Below are 15,127 nucleotides of genomic sequence, written 5' to 3' on the forward strand. Positions count from 1 at the left end.
GGCTTATAGGTCCAAAGTTATAATATAAGCCATTTCTAGTTCAATTTGTTTGATGGTTTGTCGGTTGCTTTGTGTTCCGGTTGGAGTTGAGTTTGCTGTGTTGGATGGCTGTAGTAGGGTGGTAGTGGTAGGTTGTGACTAAAGGGGGCAAGGGACGGGTGGAGGTGGGAGGGTGGGGGTGGTTGTGGAGCGGACGAAGTCGGGGGGCAACTGGTTTTACCGGTTAAAGTTCAGGACTTGTGTGTCTTGTTAGTCTTGAAGGAGACTTGCAAGACGCGGTCGCCCAACCTGTAGCCGTTGAGACTGGCGATGGCCATGGCCGCCTCGTCGTAGTTCGTCATGGTGACGAAACCGAAGCCTTTGCACTTGTTGGTGTTGAAGTCACGGATCACCTTGACGTTGTTGACGGCACCGAACGGCCCAAACAGCTGCCAAAGCACGCTCTCGTCCGAGTCTGGGGACAGGTTGTACACGAAGATGCACCAACCGGTGCCTGTGTGCCCCGGGATGTTCATGCCAACCAGGCTGGTCATGCTGTCAATGGTGATGGGAGAAAACCTGAGAGGAGAGGCAGAGTGGAGAAAACAGACAGAGAAGGAGAGAGCAGAAAGAAGGGGAGAGAGAAGAGAGCAAGTTTCAGTTGAACTGGTTAAGGCATATAGTGCAGCTCAATGTCTGCATCTACTGTACATGAAATGACCATAAACCTGATAAAAACCTTTCTCCACCTCGCGTTTACCTCAAAGACAGCCTCCCTCCATCTCCAAAAGCTTGATATGATTCTCACCTCTAGAATACGCTACAGTCCACAGTCATATTAAGTAACTAGCTCTTTCAAATATGTTAATTAATTAATCTAACTATTTATCATTTACCAATCAAACCAAAATTAAACCTATCTCCTAGCCAAATAATCCAATTCAGCTGAATTAGAATGAGTGAGCGTGGATATATTTGTGCATGTGTGTTTATGTCTAAATGTATGAGTTTGTATGCGTGTCTGTGTAGCCACTACTAAATCCTCTCTGAGCTCCTCAGTACTGAAAGGCCTCCTCACAGGAATGACTACAGTGTTGCATGCTGGGGTGTATTTCTGGTGAAGAGATGCAGAGGAAGGTTTTCTCTCCATCTCCTTGAGTGGCTCCTTTGGGAGCTAAATTGCAGGAAGTCGTTGAATTAAAGCGTTTCTAGAAATTCATCAAAGACCATGCACGCAGCCTGCTAAATCTGTTCTCATTCGCCTCATAATCTTCTCCTTTTTCTTGTGATGCAAGAGATTTGAATCCTCAGCTGACTTCACTTAATTGCCTTTCCGCTTAAAGGAAAGGGAAAGGAGAAAAAAAAAAGATACCCCCACTTTTAAATAAAAGGTAAATGAGATAAAAAGGTTCATTTCTTATGCCACCTCTCTCCAAGAAACGACTATAGGCATTATTGGGTGTGCTTTAATTGAGATTTCCGCTTTGCTGCAGCTGTCTCAGAGAAGGCTGCTTTCTTAAGGAATGGGAGGGAGGGAAGAGGGAGCAAACTAAATGGAAAATGGAAGCACTTTACAGCCCAGTGGCATTAAGGAACAAAGTGTATTCCACCCACTCCTCCCGCAGTCTGCAGGGTGTTCTGTTCTGTTCTATTCCAGCGCCCGTGGCACTGATCGATAGCACCGCTAGCCGCTCTGGGCCCCCACCCCTCTCTCTCCGACTACTATATATGGCCGGCAATCACTGCGACCTTTCTGCATGACTTTGGTCTTGCAGTGTACGCTCCTGGCCATTGTGGTTGCTGTGGATGCTAATTGTAAACGCCTAGGGTTGTTGACTCATTGACTGCGAGGGCTCCCTGCACTTGCTTGATCAAATGTGGTAAGTAGTAGCATGGAATAAACATCATAATACTATATATCCTTATGATTAAGATAAGATGAAACTTGAGTGATTCCCGGCGTGGGAATTGGGTCGTTGCAGCAGCAAATGGTAATATGATACAGCAAAGAAAAACAGAATCTAAACAAGACTATAGCAAATTAACCTCTCATTGTTTTGGTAAACACATCATCTTTCTAGACTCCAAATCCTGTTGTGTCTCTTGTATCTCTACATGGCTTCTCTGTCCTGTTGAGGGGATTTCGTATTTTCTCCAGCATGAGGCAGGTGGAATCTTAACAGGCCTGGTCACGTCAAGGCCTTGTCTAGCGTGCTCAGCTGTGTTCAGGCCGCTCCTGCTGGGCTCGAAAACAACCTTGGGGTCATTTGCATGCAAAAGCTGGAGTGTGTGAGGAGGTCTGAGAGGGTGTGAGGGTGAGAGTTAGAGGCTAGCTAACAGAGCCACAGAGGACATGGCAATAAGTGTGCCTGTATGTGCATGTGTGTCTGTGTGTGTCTCTGTATTTAAGTGTGTGCGTGTGCGTGTGTGCGCGCTCATGCGAGTGTATCCATCAGAGCGGGACCAAACACTAACCAATGTTACAGACGAGACCTGGGGTTGCATAGCAACAGTGCAGCTGACCAGCTATCTATTCTATCCTTTCTATAGCCAACCATTTCCAGCTCTTAACACCTTTCTTCTCTTCTCTTTAAAATGATAACCTTAGATCATTGAGAAGCACTTCTAACGTGATGACATGCTGTGTAATCAAAAGGATTGAATCAGAAACCATTTACACCTTTTGAAAATGATTATGTAAAGACTTAGTGATAGCATCTATTCGTCCTCTCGAGGGTCACTGGAGAGTGATCATCCGCTAGTGGTTAAAGCTATGAATCCCACAATGCAGCACTCTATCATACTATCATTCTGTAGCTAGATTCCAAATTCCTGCCTTTGCCGAAATTACAACTCATCGTTTTTAGAGGAGCATTACTCTCAAACTAAACTTGCTTTCTGTTTGAGTTGGTAAGCTGACTTCAGATGGTGTCCCTTGTGCCTGCAACATGCAATATGCCACTGTCAGCACATGAAACATCTATCACCACAGAGGCTGCTGCTCAGGGTTATGTAACGCCTATGGTAGCGAGAAAGCAAAATGAAACATGGAGGCAAAAGGAAGGAATTAGAGCAGAGCAGTGCCGAGCAAAGTTGGAGCTGTCTGCAGTGAAACAGCATTTCCTGTTTCCAGCAGGGATCCAGGTTCATCCAGCCTCATCCTGTAACTAACCACTAACTAATCACAAGTCGTACTGCCAAAAGAGATTATGGCAGTAAATAATTTTGTCATGGCTTACACATTTGTAGAACTATCACACAGAGGGATTGTGTACATAGTTGTGGTTGTGCAGAATATTGTATTGTAATCGAGCAGTGAGGAAACCGTAATGAATCAAAGTGTTTGACTAATTCAAACTTTGCTTCTAATTAGAGACTGTTCCCAAGCTACGATGAAGCTACAGCTGCAGAGAGGCAAGGCAGGAGAACCTGAATCCAGTAGAAAAAACACACCTAGAAATCAAGAGCTTTACACCAGAGAACAAAATCCATTCAATACACAGAAACAATCCAAAACAATCCAAACAACACCAGCACTTGTCATAATCAAAACAAAGCAAATTCATCACCACTGAAAACAAAGACTGATTGTTTTCTGCTTTTTACACCTTAGGTGGTTGGTAGGGTTTCAAAACCAAATCAAGCTGAAGAGGAAAAACCAAACAAATCAAGGAACCAAAAAAGCAGTTAACCTTGAACGAATTGTCAAACGCAAAGTGACTGCAAAAATACAAGGAAACTTAAACTAAAAAATGAATAGAAAAAAGGATATTGAAAATCATTGAGTCAACATGGACATCTGGCATTGGGTGAAGTTTTTAATTACCTCTTTACGCCATAGGCCATATTAAGCAAATTGTCCAGCCTGTAAAGAGAAGGAGGGTTCTGGGGTTAATGGTGGGCAGATGGTCGACTCACTCAATGGAACTAATGCTAGGTCCCTGTAGGAACTGCATGGTCCTCCTCACTCAAGAAACAAACAAACCCCTCCATAGTCGGCCCATTACACTGAGGAGCCCCACCAGATAACACTATCTGCTGTCATCTGTTCAAAAACCTACAGTAGCATCAGCAGGATAGTCACTTGCTGGGTTGGCCACTGCACTATACCACAGGCTGCTCAGGGGCTGCAGCATAGCACCGTGCTAGCTAACACCAGAGCGCAGTGTTACAGCCACATTGTCATTATCAGAGGTGCTAGCATTCATGTGTCAGTACAAGACTACAGCAATGAACTGGCCACAGTTCAGTGTTACAGTCACAGCAGAGCGCTAATGGCCACAGGGCTACAGCATAGCATGGCACTCGGCTATACCTAGAGTGCTAGGCTACCCATAGTGCTATGCAGCGGCAAATCACTGCCTTATTTTATGTGCGAAAATTGCATGTGGCTATCCATACAATTTATGCCACCACATAAATGGTCTTTTAGAAGACGGGGGTTCATGGAAATTTAGAGGTCTGCTCAATAACTATGATCTTCAATTTGTGTTGTCTAAATTAAACAATTAACAAATTGAGAATGCACCTGAAATGAGGAAATGAGGTAAATGCCCTGATCCAGAGTTCTGTCAGTGTAATGGTTTGGCATTTGAACGATGGTGAGCGAGAGAGGGGATGATGGTAAGTATGTTTTCTAGGAGGTGGACCAACAAAAACACAACTGAATATTAAACTAGCCATGAAATTGTGAATGTCTGTCTTAGCGGTCTGGGTCAACCTGTTAAGTGCTAACAGGTCAGGTGGAATGGCCGGGTGTTAGTCAGTGGGTGTCCACTGTCTACAATGAAAAGGATTAGGTTTTGGGAAATGTCCTAGTTCCATAATAATTGCAGCCTGTGAGCTACAGCCATTGCAGCTGGCCAGGGTAGACTGCAGACAGTTTGTGTGTGTGTGTGTGCGTGTGTGTGTGTGTGTGTGTGTGTGTGTGTGTGTGTGCGCGCTGGGCTTAAGGAACCTGTGGGCTGTATGAAATCGTGGGCCTTGTGGATGGATGCAGTCTGCTTGGTGACTCAATGACCTTCATTCCTCACTTGGGTCTGGCCTGTCTCATGTCTTATTAACTCTTCTGGCCTAATGGACAGAGGCCACGGCTTATTAAGCAACAGCAGGCCGATGACTTCTCACTCCTCTTGAAACACTACAAACTCTCTGTCTGACTGTGGCTGCGGTATTGAAGCTGTCTCTCTTTGTCTATATTTGTCTCCTCACAACACAGTGGTATCTTCACTAAAACATTTAAGTGAGCATTACTAAATTCTAATTGAAAATGTGATTGTTTTTACTAAAAAAAAAAAGTCCAGTTAATTATACTACTATTATACTATAGTTCCATTTAGAAGCAACTTTATTGTTTTTTATTTGATTATATAAGCAAATTAATTATTTGATTATGCTTAAAACAGCATGATAGAGGATTGTGAGACATTTAACTTTTGATATAATTTGTAATAATTTCTGCAATCTTTCAGCCTTTCAGAGCCACAACAATAATTTTAACATTTAAAATATCACATCCTTGTCATTTTATAGAGGTTATTCAAATGAATCATTTTAAATGAAATCTGCAGATGTTGGGTATAATATACTTTGACAAAATATAATTTGGAACACTTTGAATTTTAACACTGGCTCACATTTAATAGACTTACATCTCACAATGATGCATTTAATAATTTATATGTCTAAATTGTGTAAATAAAAACTAATTATGATTACGTACCCAATAATACTATGAATGAAATCAAAACTCCATTAACATTAGCAAATAATGTAGGTGAGTTGACTGAATTTTGCATTACTTTTTTTAGGCAACATGTTGTCCTTCACTTTTGGAGCAGATTATACTTATCTGGGTTTACAGTGAGTGTGTTTGTTGCCTGCCAAAGGGCATTGTAGCACATTGTCAGTAAACATTACCAAAAAGTAAAAAAGCGGCCCTCAAACAAAGCAAAAAGTGGAGAAAAGGATATACTGACTCATTAAAGCAGTAATGAGCCCATTATGTGGGAGGGGAACACGCAGGCTGCTTTGTGGGTAAATGAGTCAATTGGAGTGGATGCTCAGAGGAGAGGCGCTGCAGGCCCGGGGAGCAGGAAGACATCTGCTGGCCGCCGGGCCGTTGGGCCACAACAAAACAACCTGCTGCTAATCCATAGACACACACACACACACCACACACAAGCGTTTATACACTCCCGAACACACGCACACACAGCCACACACACTCTCACACATGTACAATATACACTGATGCATGCTCACCACGCAAACACTCCGCCAGCTTTTCACACTACCTCTCCAAGCTCGACATAAACAATAGGGCTTTTGTGCTGTCTCTCAATGCATGTTAATGGAAGAATGGGCGTTTTTGTCTTTTCCTTTTTGAAACAAAAATCTGTTCAATTAAAATTGGCTCCTGCCCTGGATATAATAAGGCTAATTTGCTAATTAGTGCCATTAGTTAACGACACAGAATCGGAAACGAGCTGAGATCTAGGGCTTGGTGTATTGTGCTTGAGTGGATTATGTTTGCTGTCTTGGAGAGGGACCAGAGAAGCACACTGTACATTAACTTGTGGTACTGCAGGTCCACATGACTCAGTCAGACAGGATAGATGTAATTTCAACTGCATGAATGGGATTATATTCTGCCCTGTCTATCCTTTAGCCTGGGTTTGACCTGGATGTGCACTAGCACAAATCGTCTTTCAGTATGTGAAAGATGAAGGACTATAAATTTTACAATTTCCATTTTAATTTCAAATCTAATTTACCATCAGCTTTAGTTTGAATTAGATTTACTATTTATTATAAATGGTCAAAAGACTAAAACTGAAAAATATTGAGGTTAATTTTATATATTTCAGTTAATTTTAGATACATTTTAGTTTCATTTTAGTTTTTTTTGTTTTTAGTTCACTGAATGTTTTTCATGCTTGTTTTAGTTTAAGGTTTAAGGTAACTAATATTCTTCTCCTTGAGGAATAAACAGACCAAACAATAGAATAGTTTTGACTGAATTGTACTTTTCATCTGAGGATAGAGAATGTCTTTTTCCAGTGTCACCCTTAAAGGATTGAGTAAAAAAAAAAGAAAGAAACTGTGCACATCTAGCACATTTATAAGTTATAAAGTGTTGAGTTTTTAGTGGAGGGCGAGGGAGCGGGGAGCAGGAGCACAGGGACACAGTGAGGAAGGTCCTGTGGTTGTGAGTTGTGATGAGGAGCGACAGGTCTCCTGTGGAGCCTGTAAATTGGCTTGGCGTATCACAGACACACAGCCACGCTACATCGCTCAGGTGTCACACCAGGGAAGCCGCTCCAGAAGAAAAATACCTTCCAAGCCCTGACTTTGACGGGGAGTAAACAGCACGACCGGCTTAGTGTTATTGAAAGAGAGAGAAAATTGTATAAGCACATATTCTGTCTCAAGATCTGAAATATGCTTGTTGGATCAGATGATCGGGGGAAATATCATGCAATCACATGATTCTTGATTTTTTGTTCAGGTGAGGAAACATGAACATAAGGAACCATATAAGCCCTGATAATCTTTAGGTCTCATGGAACTAAAAAGGATTGTTTGTGTCATTAGTGAGTGACCATAGGAAATGACCAGCTAGGATGTCATATATATGTCAGCCATATATATGATGTTAGTGATGGCTTGGTGTAGAGATTAACTGACCTGGGCAAAAAACTGCATTTGAAATCCGATAGTTTGAGCTACCTCAAGTACACTTAATTTGACTCACCAGGCACTTGGAATAAGCTTAAAGCCCAAATCCTTAATTTAAGTTTTTCTAGCATTGTTTATACTTTGAATTGTCTTCAGTTCATTGGATTCAAGACATTTTTTCAATCTTAAGGACTGATGCAGTATGTGAGTCTGTTACAGTTTATTTGCTTTGGGAATGCTTAGTAAACATTAAAATAAGACAGACCCTTTGAGTTATGACGGGTTTATGAACTGGAAATGTTTAAAATGATTACCTAAAATTATTGGCCATTACATCAAAGTTGGCCAAATAAATTCAGGATTGGGGATTTAAAGGTGGAAACACAAACAAGGCAAATTAAATCAAGTGCAGCGTATTTTTTCATAAACATTTAAAAATATTTGTAATCAAATGCATGTTTTTGCTCAGGCCTCACAGAGAGTATTCTGGGAAGAGTGGGCACGATGGCAGCGTGATGAAATGAAGGGAAATACGTAGTTGTGAACGACAGAACCCCACAGTCTCTTATGAACAGTTCTTCTCTGATCTGGGTGGACCTGCACAGAGAACTCACAGGGCCTGATTTACCAGACATCTGCACCAGGTGGACAGCTTACACCTGCTGTTCAAAAGGGGAAGTAAACGCCGAAATGAATGTTCAGAGGAGAAAAGTTGCATGGTTGTTGATACAGAGACACTGCCATGACTCATGCTTTCCCTGTGTAGGCGTTACATCCCCTGTTCGAACACTTTGTAAATTGCATTTGGTGCAAATGTTTTCCAAATCAGGCCTGTTGTTTGGAACAGAAGTGTTTCCTTGATTAAATGCATTCATTGTCAAATAAACCAAGAATAATAGCTATCGTGTTTGAGATTGATGACTCACATCAAAGTGTTTGTTTTTTTTACTAGACATTAAAATCTCCCTCTCATCTCCACATATGAAATAACAATCTTGTTTGTCATTTCAGGATACCAATAAACCAGGTAATGCAGCACTTCATTTAATGGTAAAAAAAGTCTTTGAATGTAATGTGAAATGTTAATCACAGTACAATAAACTATCAATCATGTTTCTTTCAGGATTCTTGATTTTATGCGTACACTATAATATAGTAAATGCTGTTTGTACAGTCTGCTAGTAAAGATGTATATGAATTAACTTTGGAAATGAAACCATAAAATACAATGCTGCATGGTCTATAAACCCCAAAGACAGACAAACAAATCGTATGACCCCCTTGCTCTCCACTGTTCCCAGCTTCAACACATTAACCTGGAGGTTCCCAACCTTTTGGGCAGGTGACCCTATACTGAAGTGAGAAATTTACTGTGACCCCAGCTGTTGAAATACATAAAAATTAATGTCTAGGGTACATACCGTGTTTCATGTTGTTTCATCATGTTTTCTCTGGAACAAGAAAAATTAAGCTGTGCTTATTAGCTGGTCAATGACAACTCAGTGTCAAGCAGGATTGGTTTCAAAATGACTTCTGAGCACTGGAACCAGTTTTTCATTTCAAATTAGATCAGATATTATTAAAGTAGCTTCATTTTGATTAGGAATTTTGCTAGGGACTCCGTTTTAATATCGGAAGACCCCACATTGGGCCCACAACCCCAAGGTTGGGAAAGCCTGCATTAACTACACACCTCCATCTCCATCATAATATACACAGATACAATGCTCCCCATGTTTAACTAGACTGCTTCAGCCCTCTCCCACCCCTTCTTGTTCCTTCTCTAACCCACTTGCTGTCCCGCAGCGGTCTCTGTGCCGCCCCCCAGCTACTCACCTGAACCTCTGAGCCTGGTGGTGGAGCGGGCCCGGGTACCGGCGGTTGGGGGACTGGTAGAGCTGTGACAGCAGGGCTTGGCTGGTCTTCTGGCTGGGGTTGTTGGCGAACTTCACCGTGATGGGCTCAGCGGCGCCGGATGGCTTCTGTCCGTTCAGGCCCTTGATGGCCTCCTCAGCCTCTATCCTCTTATCAAAGCGGATGAAGCCCACGCCCCGGGAGCCACCTGCGGGGCCAGCACATCAAAAACAAGACGGGGTCCCCTTTACTTCACAGGGTTCAGACGTAAAGGGAAGATCTAACATACACCGTTATAGAGACTGTATTATGTTGCTTTGGAAACACGCATTTTTCTTTATATTTTACTATTTTTCACATTTTAGAATAATAGTAAAGACATCAAAACTATGAAATAACACAAATGGAATTATGCAGTGACCAAAAATGTGTTAAACAAATCAAAACTATCTTATATTTTAGATTCTTTAAAGTAGCCGCCCTTTGCCTTGATGGAAAGGCAAACGCTTTGGAAAGAAATTCATACACAGGCATCAACTTCACTATTTATATTTGTCTAAGAAACAAATTTCAAGCATTTAAGCAGAAGCCTTTAGATCCAAATGGCTTTCAGATAATGAAAAACATAGTACATTCAATCAGGTGTGACCAAACGTTCGACTGGTAGTGCACACATAAGAATGGAGATATGCAGAAAGACAAAGGACACACACACACACACACACACACTCAAACACACACACAGTCCTGTGCTGTCTATATAGGACTGTATTGTGGCATTGGTCCAGTGTCTGTTTTCAGCCTCACAGTCCATTCTTCCTCCATGCTAGCTCCAGTCACAGTCAGGCACACACACACTCTCTTCATGCATTGTTCCAGTTGACATTTGAGTCGTTTCCTTGGAGATATTTTTTGACTGCCACCTGAGAGGAACATTTAGAGACGCGCTTCCCGGTAGGTCCTTTATTGGTGTCTGTGAATGCTCCGTGTGCGTTACTGACTGTATATATATATGTGTGTGTGTGTGTGCTGGTATCTATTAATGGATGCTGTGCCTTGTTTTAATGAGGCTGCCTAGATGGCCCAGAGGATGCTCGCTCAGTGACAGCAGCACTCTGCTGAAGAGACTATTTACATAATACTGTGTGTGTGCACACAGCCATGTCTGTGTGTGTGAGAGTGAATAAAAGAGAGGCAGTGAGAAAGGGGGAATTTTGTGTTTGAGCATCATTGTGTGCAGTCTCTTTCTCACACACAAAAAACCCTCCTTATTGTTATTCCACATTTTCTTACATGCCATCCCTCTCCCTCTCTCTTATTTTATACCTCCTGTTGGCTTGTCTCATGGTTTTCACTCTCCCGAATTCTTATTCAGAGAAGCACCTTGACCACCTCCCTCTTTTCTCCTCTCTTCCTCTTTTCCTCCTTGATACACAAGCAGCAGCACTTTGTGGCCAAGCTGCAAAATCAAAAGTCACTCTTTTCGAAAATCAATGATCGATGAAAAGCTTCTTTCGCCTCCTTTGAAGGCCAGGGCCAGACATAAGGTCTCCATTGAAGTTAAGGTTAGGGTTAAGCTTCTGATCAATCTTCTGGGTTAAAAGTTCCCACTTTGCAACGTGGACAGAAAGGAACAAGCCGCCCGCCTCATTGTCTTCCCTGACCACACACCTTCTGACACACACACGGCCCCCGAACCGACATTCACACCACATCACCCTCACGCCTGTTAGATAATCTCATTCACTCCGATCCAATCTAAATTATTCTGTTTTATTCTCATTTTACCTTTCTGTCTCCCTCTCCCCTGACAGCCTTTCACAATTTCCCCTCCCTTACCTCCTCTCCTGCCAACTCAGTACCTGTACATTTTAATTAGCTTGTCAGAAGCAGAAAAATAACAATCCTAATGGGATCTACGCAGTGAAAACAACAACCAATATTGTTCCTGGGTTAGGGTTTTTTTTTTTCTTTATTCCTGTAGTTGTCATGCATGTGTTGTGTGTGGGGTAAAACGAGGGTCAGGGCTGTTGCTTTGGGTAGAGCTATTTGGTCTCTGGTCAATAACCATAATTGGATGTGGGCATTTTTATTTATTTATTTATTTATTTATTTTTTAACCAGGTAGATTTGCTGAGCATGTACACAGCAACACCCAGCTTCACACATACAGTTACAGATATTTATAACTGGGAACTGCCCAGTTCCACCACAGTCTTCAGCTGTAAGGCACTGAGCAACTCCAAGAGCCTTGCTCAAGGGCACCTCAGAGGAACGCATTATTCATTCACTTCACCCATCAAGATTTTTACAGCCAGACAGGTGATTTGAACTGGCAGCTTTTTGTAGCCTGCGCTGTATATCCCATCCTGTTTTTGTGTGCGTGTTTATGAGGAGAGGAGAGGAGAGGAGAGGAGAGGAGAGCAGAGGAGAGGACTGTAGTCGTCCTTTAATCCTCTCAGTTGTCTGGCCTTGAGCTGCTCCGAAGCTGTTTCTGGCTGGAGGGCCTCTAGACAAATGCTTGGCATACAGATGAAGGCACAAACACATACACACACACACACACACACACACACACACACACACACACACACTTCAGTGATGACTTGAAGAGGTGCCATTAAGAACGAAGTGTGAAGAGGGGAGTAGAGATGTCCATGACCATTTGCGATAGTCCATGACCAATTGTGGTTTTGAGTGTGTGTGTGTGTGGGGAGTGCATGTGTGCGCTCCTGTTTGTGCATGATTGTTTGTATGAGTGTGTACCAGCTACTCTTGTCCTTGAGTTTATACGTTAGCGCTGTAAGGGGGTGAGAGAGGTGAAGAGGCAGTTGACCCCATCGCCTGTAACACTTCTAATTTCGCCTTATACTGTCTGTATCTACGCTCTAGTGCAGTCATCCTCAAAGTCCGGACTCCGGTCCGGATCCGGACCGAACCACAACTGTCTCCGGACTCTGAGCAAATTATACTTTTCATATGTATTATTTGTATTATCTGCGAGACTTCGCCGCAACGCAACGAGTCAAAATTATCCGCTTTCTCCACTGCAAGCAGCGCTCTGAATGTCCGACTGCTCCACTGTCTGTGTGAGGACGTCTACTCTGCTTTGGTTTGGTCCAATCACATTCAGCGTCCCGTTATCTCCATGACAGCGGTGAGTCGCGGACGCGACGTCATACTGTAGAGCCGCACTTTTTTTTTCAAACTTTATTTTTACAAGAGAAGAGAACAAAGACCGGTGTAATCAAGTTGACAGCGCAGCTCGTTTCGTCAGCTGTTAGCTACTAGCCTAGATTTGGAACGTGAATCAATCTAAAATGGCGTGTTCAAAGGTGGCCAGCCTGCAGTGAGTCTGCATTCTCAACAATGAACACGGTGAAGAACGAGTACCGCAGCCGACTCACCAATGAACACTTGCATCAGTGTCTCTGCCTTGTCATCACACCTTTTGTGCCAAAGTTCAAAGTCTTGGCAGCAGACCAAAGGTGCCACTTCTCTCATTAAGCAACAGTGTTTGACACAATGTACAATAGTTCTGGACTTATTTGGACTTTGATTCTTAGGATGGTTTGATTCACCTTTGGTGGCTGGGTGTGTGAACCGGGTTTGGGGGATGGGGATAATGGGGAAATGGTGATTTGTAGCTTTAATTTAATTTAATTTTATATGTAATTTTATGTTTTATTTAATTTTATTTTATATATTTTATATAATTTCATTTTATATTATATACAGTATATTTTATACTTTATTTTATATTATTAATTTAATAATTTAATTATAATTCGTTAAAAGCTTGACTGACCTTAATAAACGGACCTTTGTCTAATTGAAAATTTTCTTTGTGGACCTTTAAGATTTGTATTTGAGTACCCCTGCTCTAGTGTATTCCGATGTGTATCTGTATATGACTATACGTGTGTGCACGTGTGCGTGTGTGAATTTGGAGGTCAGGAGTAACAACACTGCTGTTGCTCCTGCCATACTAATTCATACCAGACCAGACTACAGTAGAGCAGACTAGAGCAGAGTGGAGACAAAGAATCTGTGCCTATAATGCAATTCACCGGTTCAAGATTCTCATTTCAAGATTGGAATAAGAGAGAGAAGAACTGCGGCTCTGACACAGCAGACTGAAGTAGGCCCTCAATCGCAGATCAAGGCTGAGCTGAAACACTCCCACTGGACTCTATTTAGTATCACCAGAGAGGAGAATGAGATTGATGTGACTTGGGAGGAGAGAGAGGTGGTGGGGTGCGAAATGCGAGCTAACAGAGAAGGAGAGTTGTCAAGTCGGTGATACATCCAAACACGGAGCGCATTGATTTGATGATCAGATGTGTTTTTTTTGCTTTGCTTATTTGCTCATTGCTTTTACTGTTGATTTTTATCTTTTTTGTTTTTCTGAATGTATCTCTCTGTGTTTATTGTGTAATCCTCAGTGATTCTATTTATGCTTAATGTGTTTTAAAGTTGTCAGGAGGTAGGGAGGTGTTGGTCTCTTTATCTAGTCTATGTATGTTTAGTTTCCAGGATTAATTTGTGATTATTATCCAGACAATTATTTAAGAGAATGAGTGCTTGCTGATGAAATTCCTCAACCAATCGCTAATGAAAAACCTGCTCCCTGAACCAACACTAAAGTCAAAGTGTTGGGTATTCATGTGTTTACTTATTACCACTTTGTCATGCTGTATTAACGTAGTAAACCTTGAGAAGGGTTTATTTTTTTCTTGTTAAACATTACAACAAAAAAAACAAAAAACAAATTTGCAATCTGGGGAGGCGAGCTGCCAGTCTAGGGAGCCCAACCTAATGATTGTCCTTTCAACCAGCCCCAGAAGCCTAGGCTACTTATCAACAGCCAGCCAGCCATACAGGCAACATTAGTGTACAATGTACTTACTAAGGTACAGCAGTCAGTCTTTCTCTCCTTCCCTCTCTCTCTCTCACTCTTTCTCTTCTTCTCGCTCTCTTTTCCACTCTCCCTCTCCCTCTCCTCCACAGTAATCAACAGAGGCTTATGTAACTCTCTCTACCTGTGCTTATCTCTCTCTAACACACACCAACAGGCACATTGGCTGCCTTACTAATAACACGCTACCTCAATCCTGGGAAGGGGAAACAGAGGGAGAGAGAGGGAGAGATTGAGGGATGCAGGGAGCGTGTGTGTGTGTGTGTGTATGTGGGGAAGGAAGATGGGAGGGAGGGGGAGTGGGAAAGAGGAGTAAGAAGGAAAGGACAAAAGGAGAGAAGGTGATAGAGGAGAATGTTAGGAGGTGACGGTAAAAGGATGATGATGAAAGGAAACAGTGCTATTCTTGCTGCTCCTGCCCAAACAAAGCCTCTCTTTCTCTAAAACCCACTCTCATTTCCCCAAACACTGACTGACTGGCAGAGAGAAATGACTGGTCCTCCGAGAGACCAGGAGAGAGGAGGAAAGAGGGGAGAAACCTGGCTCCTACGCCGGCTGATGAAACACATACACACACACTTACATGCATGTACTGTATCTACGCAAGCAGGCACATACACACACACAAAATCCTCAGAATGCTTTCGCGTACTCTGCAGTTCCATCTTCTTTTTTTAAGTGGCTATATTGTGCCAA

The 15,127-nt window shown here is 42.4% G+C and overlaps 1 protein-coding gene across 4 annotated transcripts in view; it reads right to left on the reverse strand.

Moving 5' to 3' along the window:
- Positions 1–230: 230 nt before the first annotated feature.
- elavl4 (ELAV like neuron-specific RNA binding protein 4) overlaps positions 231–15,127 on the reverse strand; it is a 36,976-nt gene continuing 22,079 nt past the window's right edge. The window contains exons 4-8 of one of the 4 annotated variants that reach the window (XM_071527986.1): positions 9,496–9,721; positions 3,806–3,844; positions 2,220–2,235; positions 2,138–2,154; positions 231–567 (exon numbers count right to left, since the gene is read on the reverse strand). In XM_071527986.1, the coding sequence (XP_071384087.1) occupies positions 231–567; positions 2,138–2,154; positions 2,220–2,235; positions 3,806–3,844; positions 9,496–9,721 (635 nt within the window). Of the gene's footprint in view, positions 568–2,137; positions 2,155–2,219; positions 2,236–3,805; positions 3,845–8,318; positions 8,322–9,495; positions 9,722–15,127 lie in introns of all 4 variants that reach the window. The other 3 variants (XM_071527987.1, XM_071527989.1, XM_071527988.1) reach the window with 3 other exon arrangements.

Source organism: Centroberyx affinis, unplaced genomic scaffold, assembly GCF_046629955.1.
Source record: "Centroberyx affinis isolate AG114_WGS23_722 - 3 ecotype Tasmania unplaced genomic scaffold, CSIRO-AGI_Caff_v1 ptg001599l_1, whole genome shotgun sequence".
NCBI classification, from domain to species: domain Eukaryota; kingdom Metazoa; phylum Chordata; class Actinopteri; order Beryciformes; family Berycidae; genus Centroberyx; species Centroberyx affinis.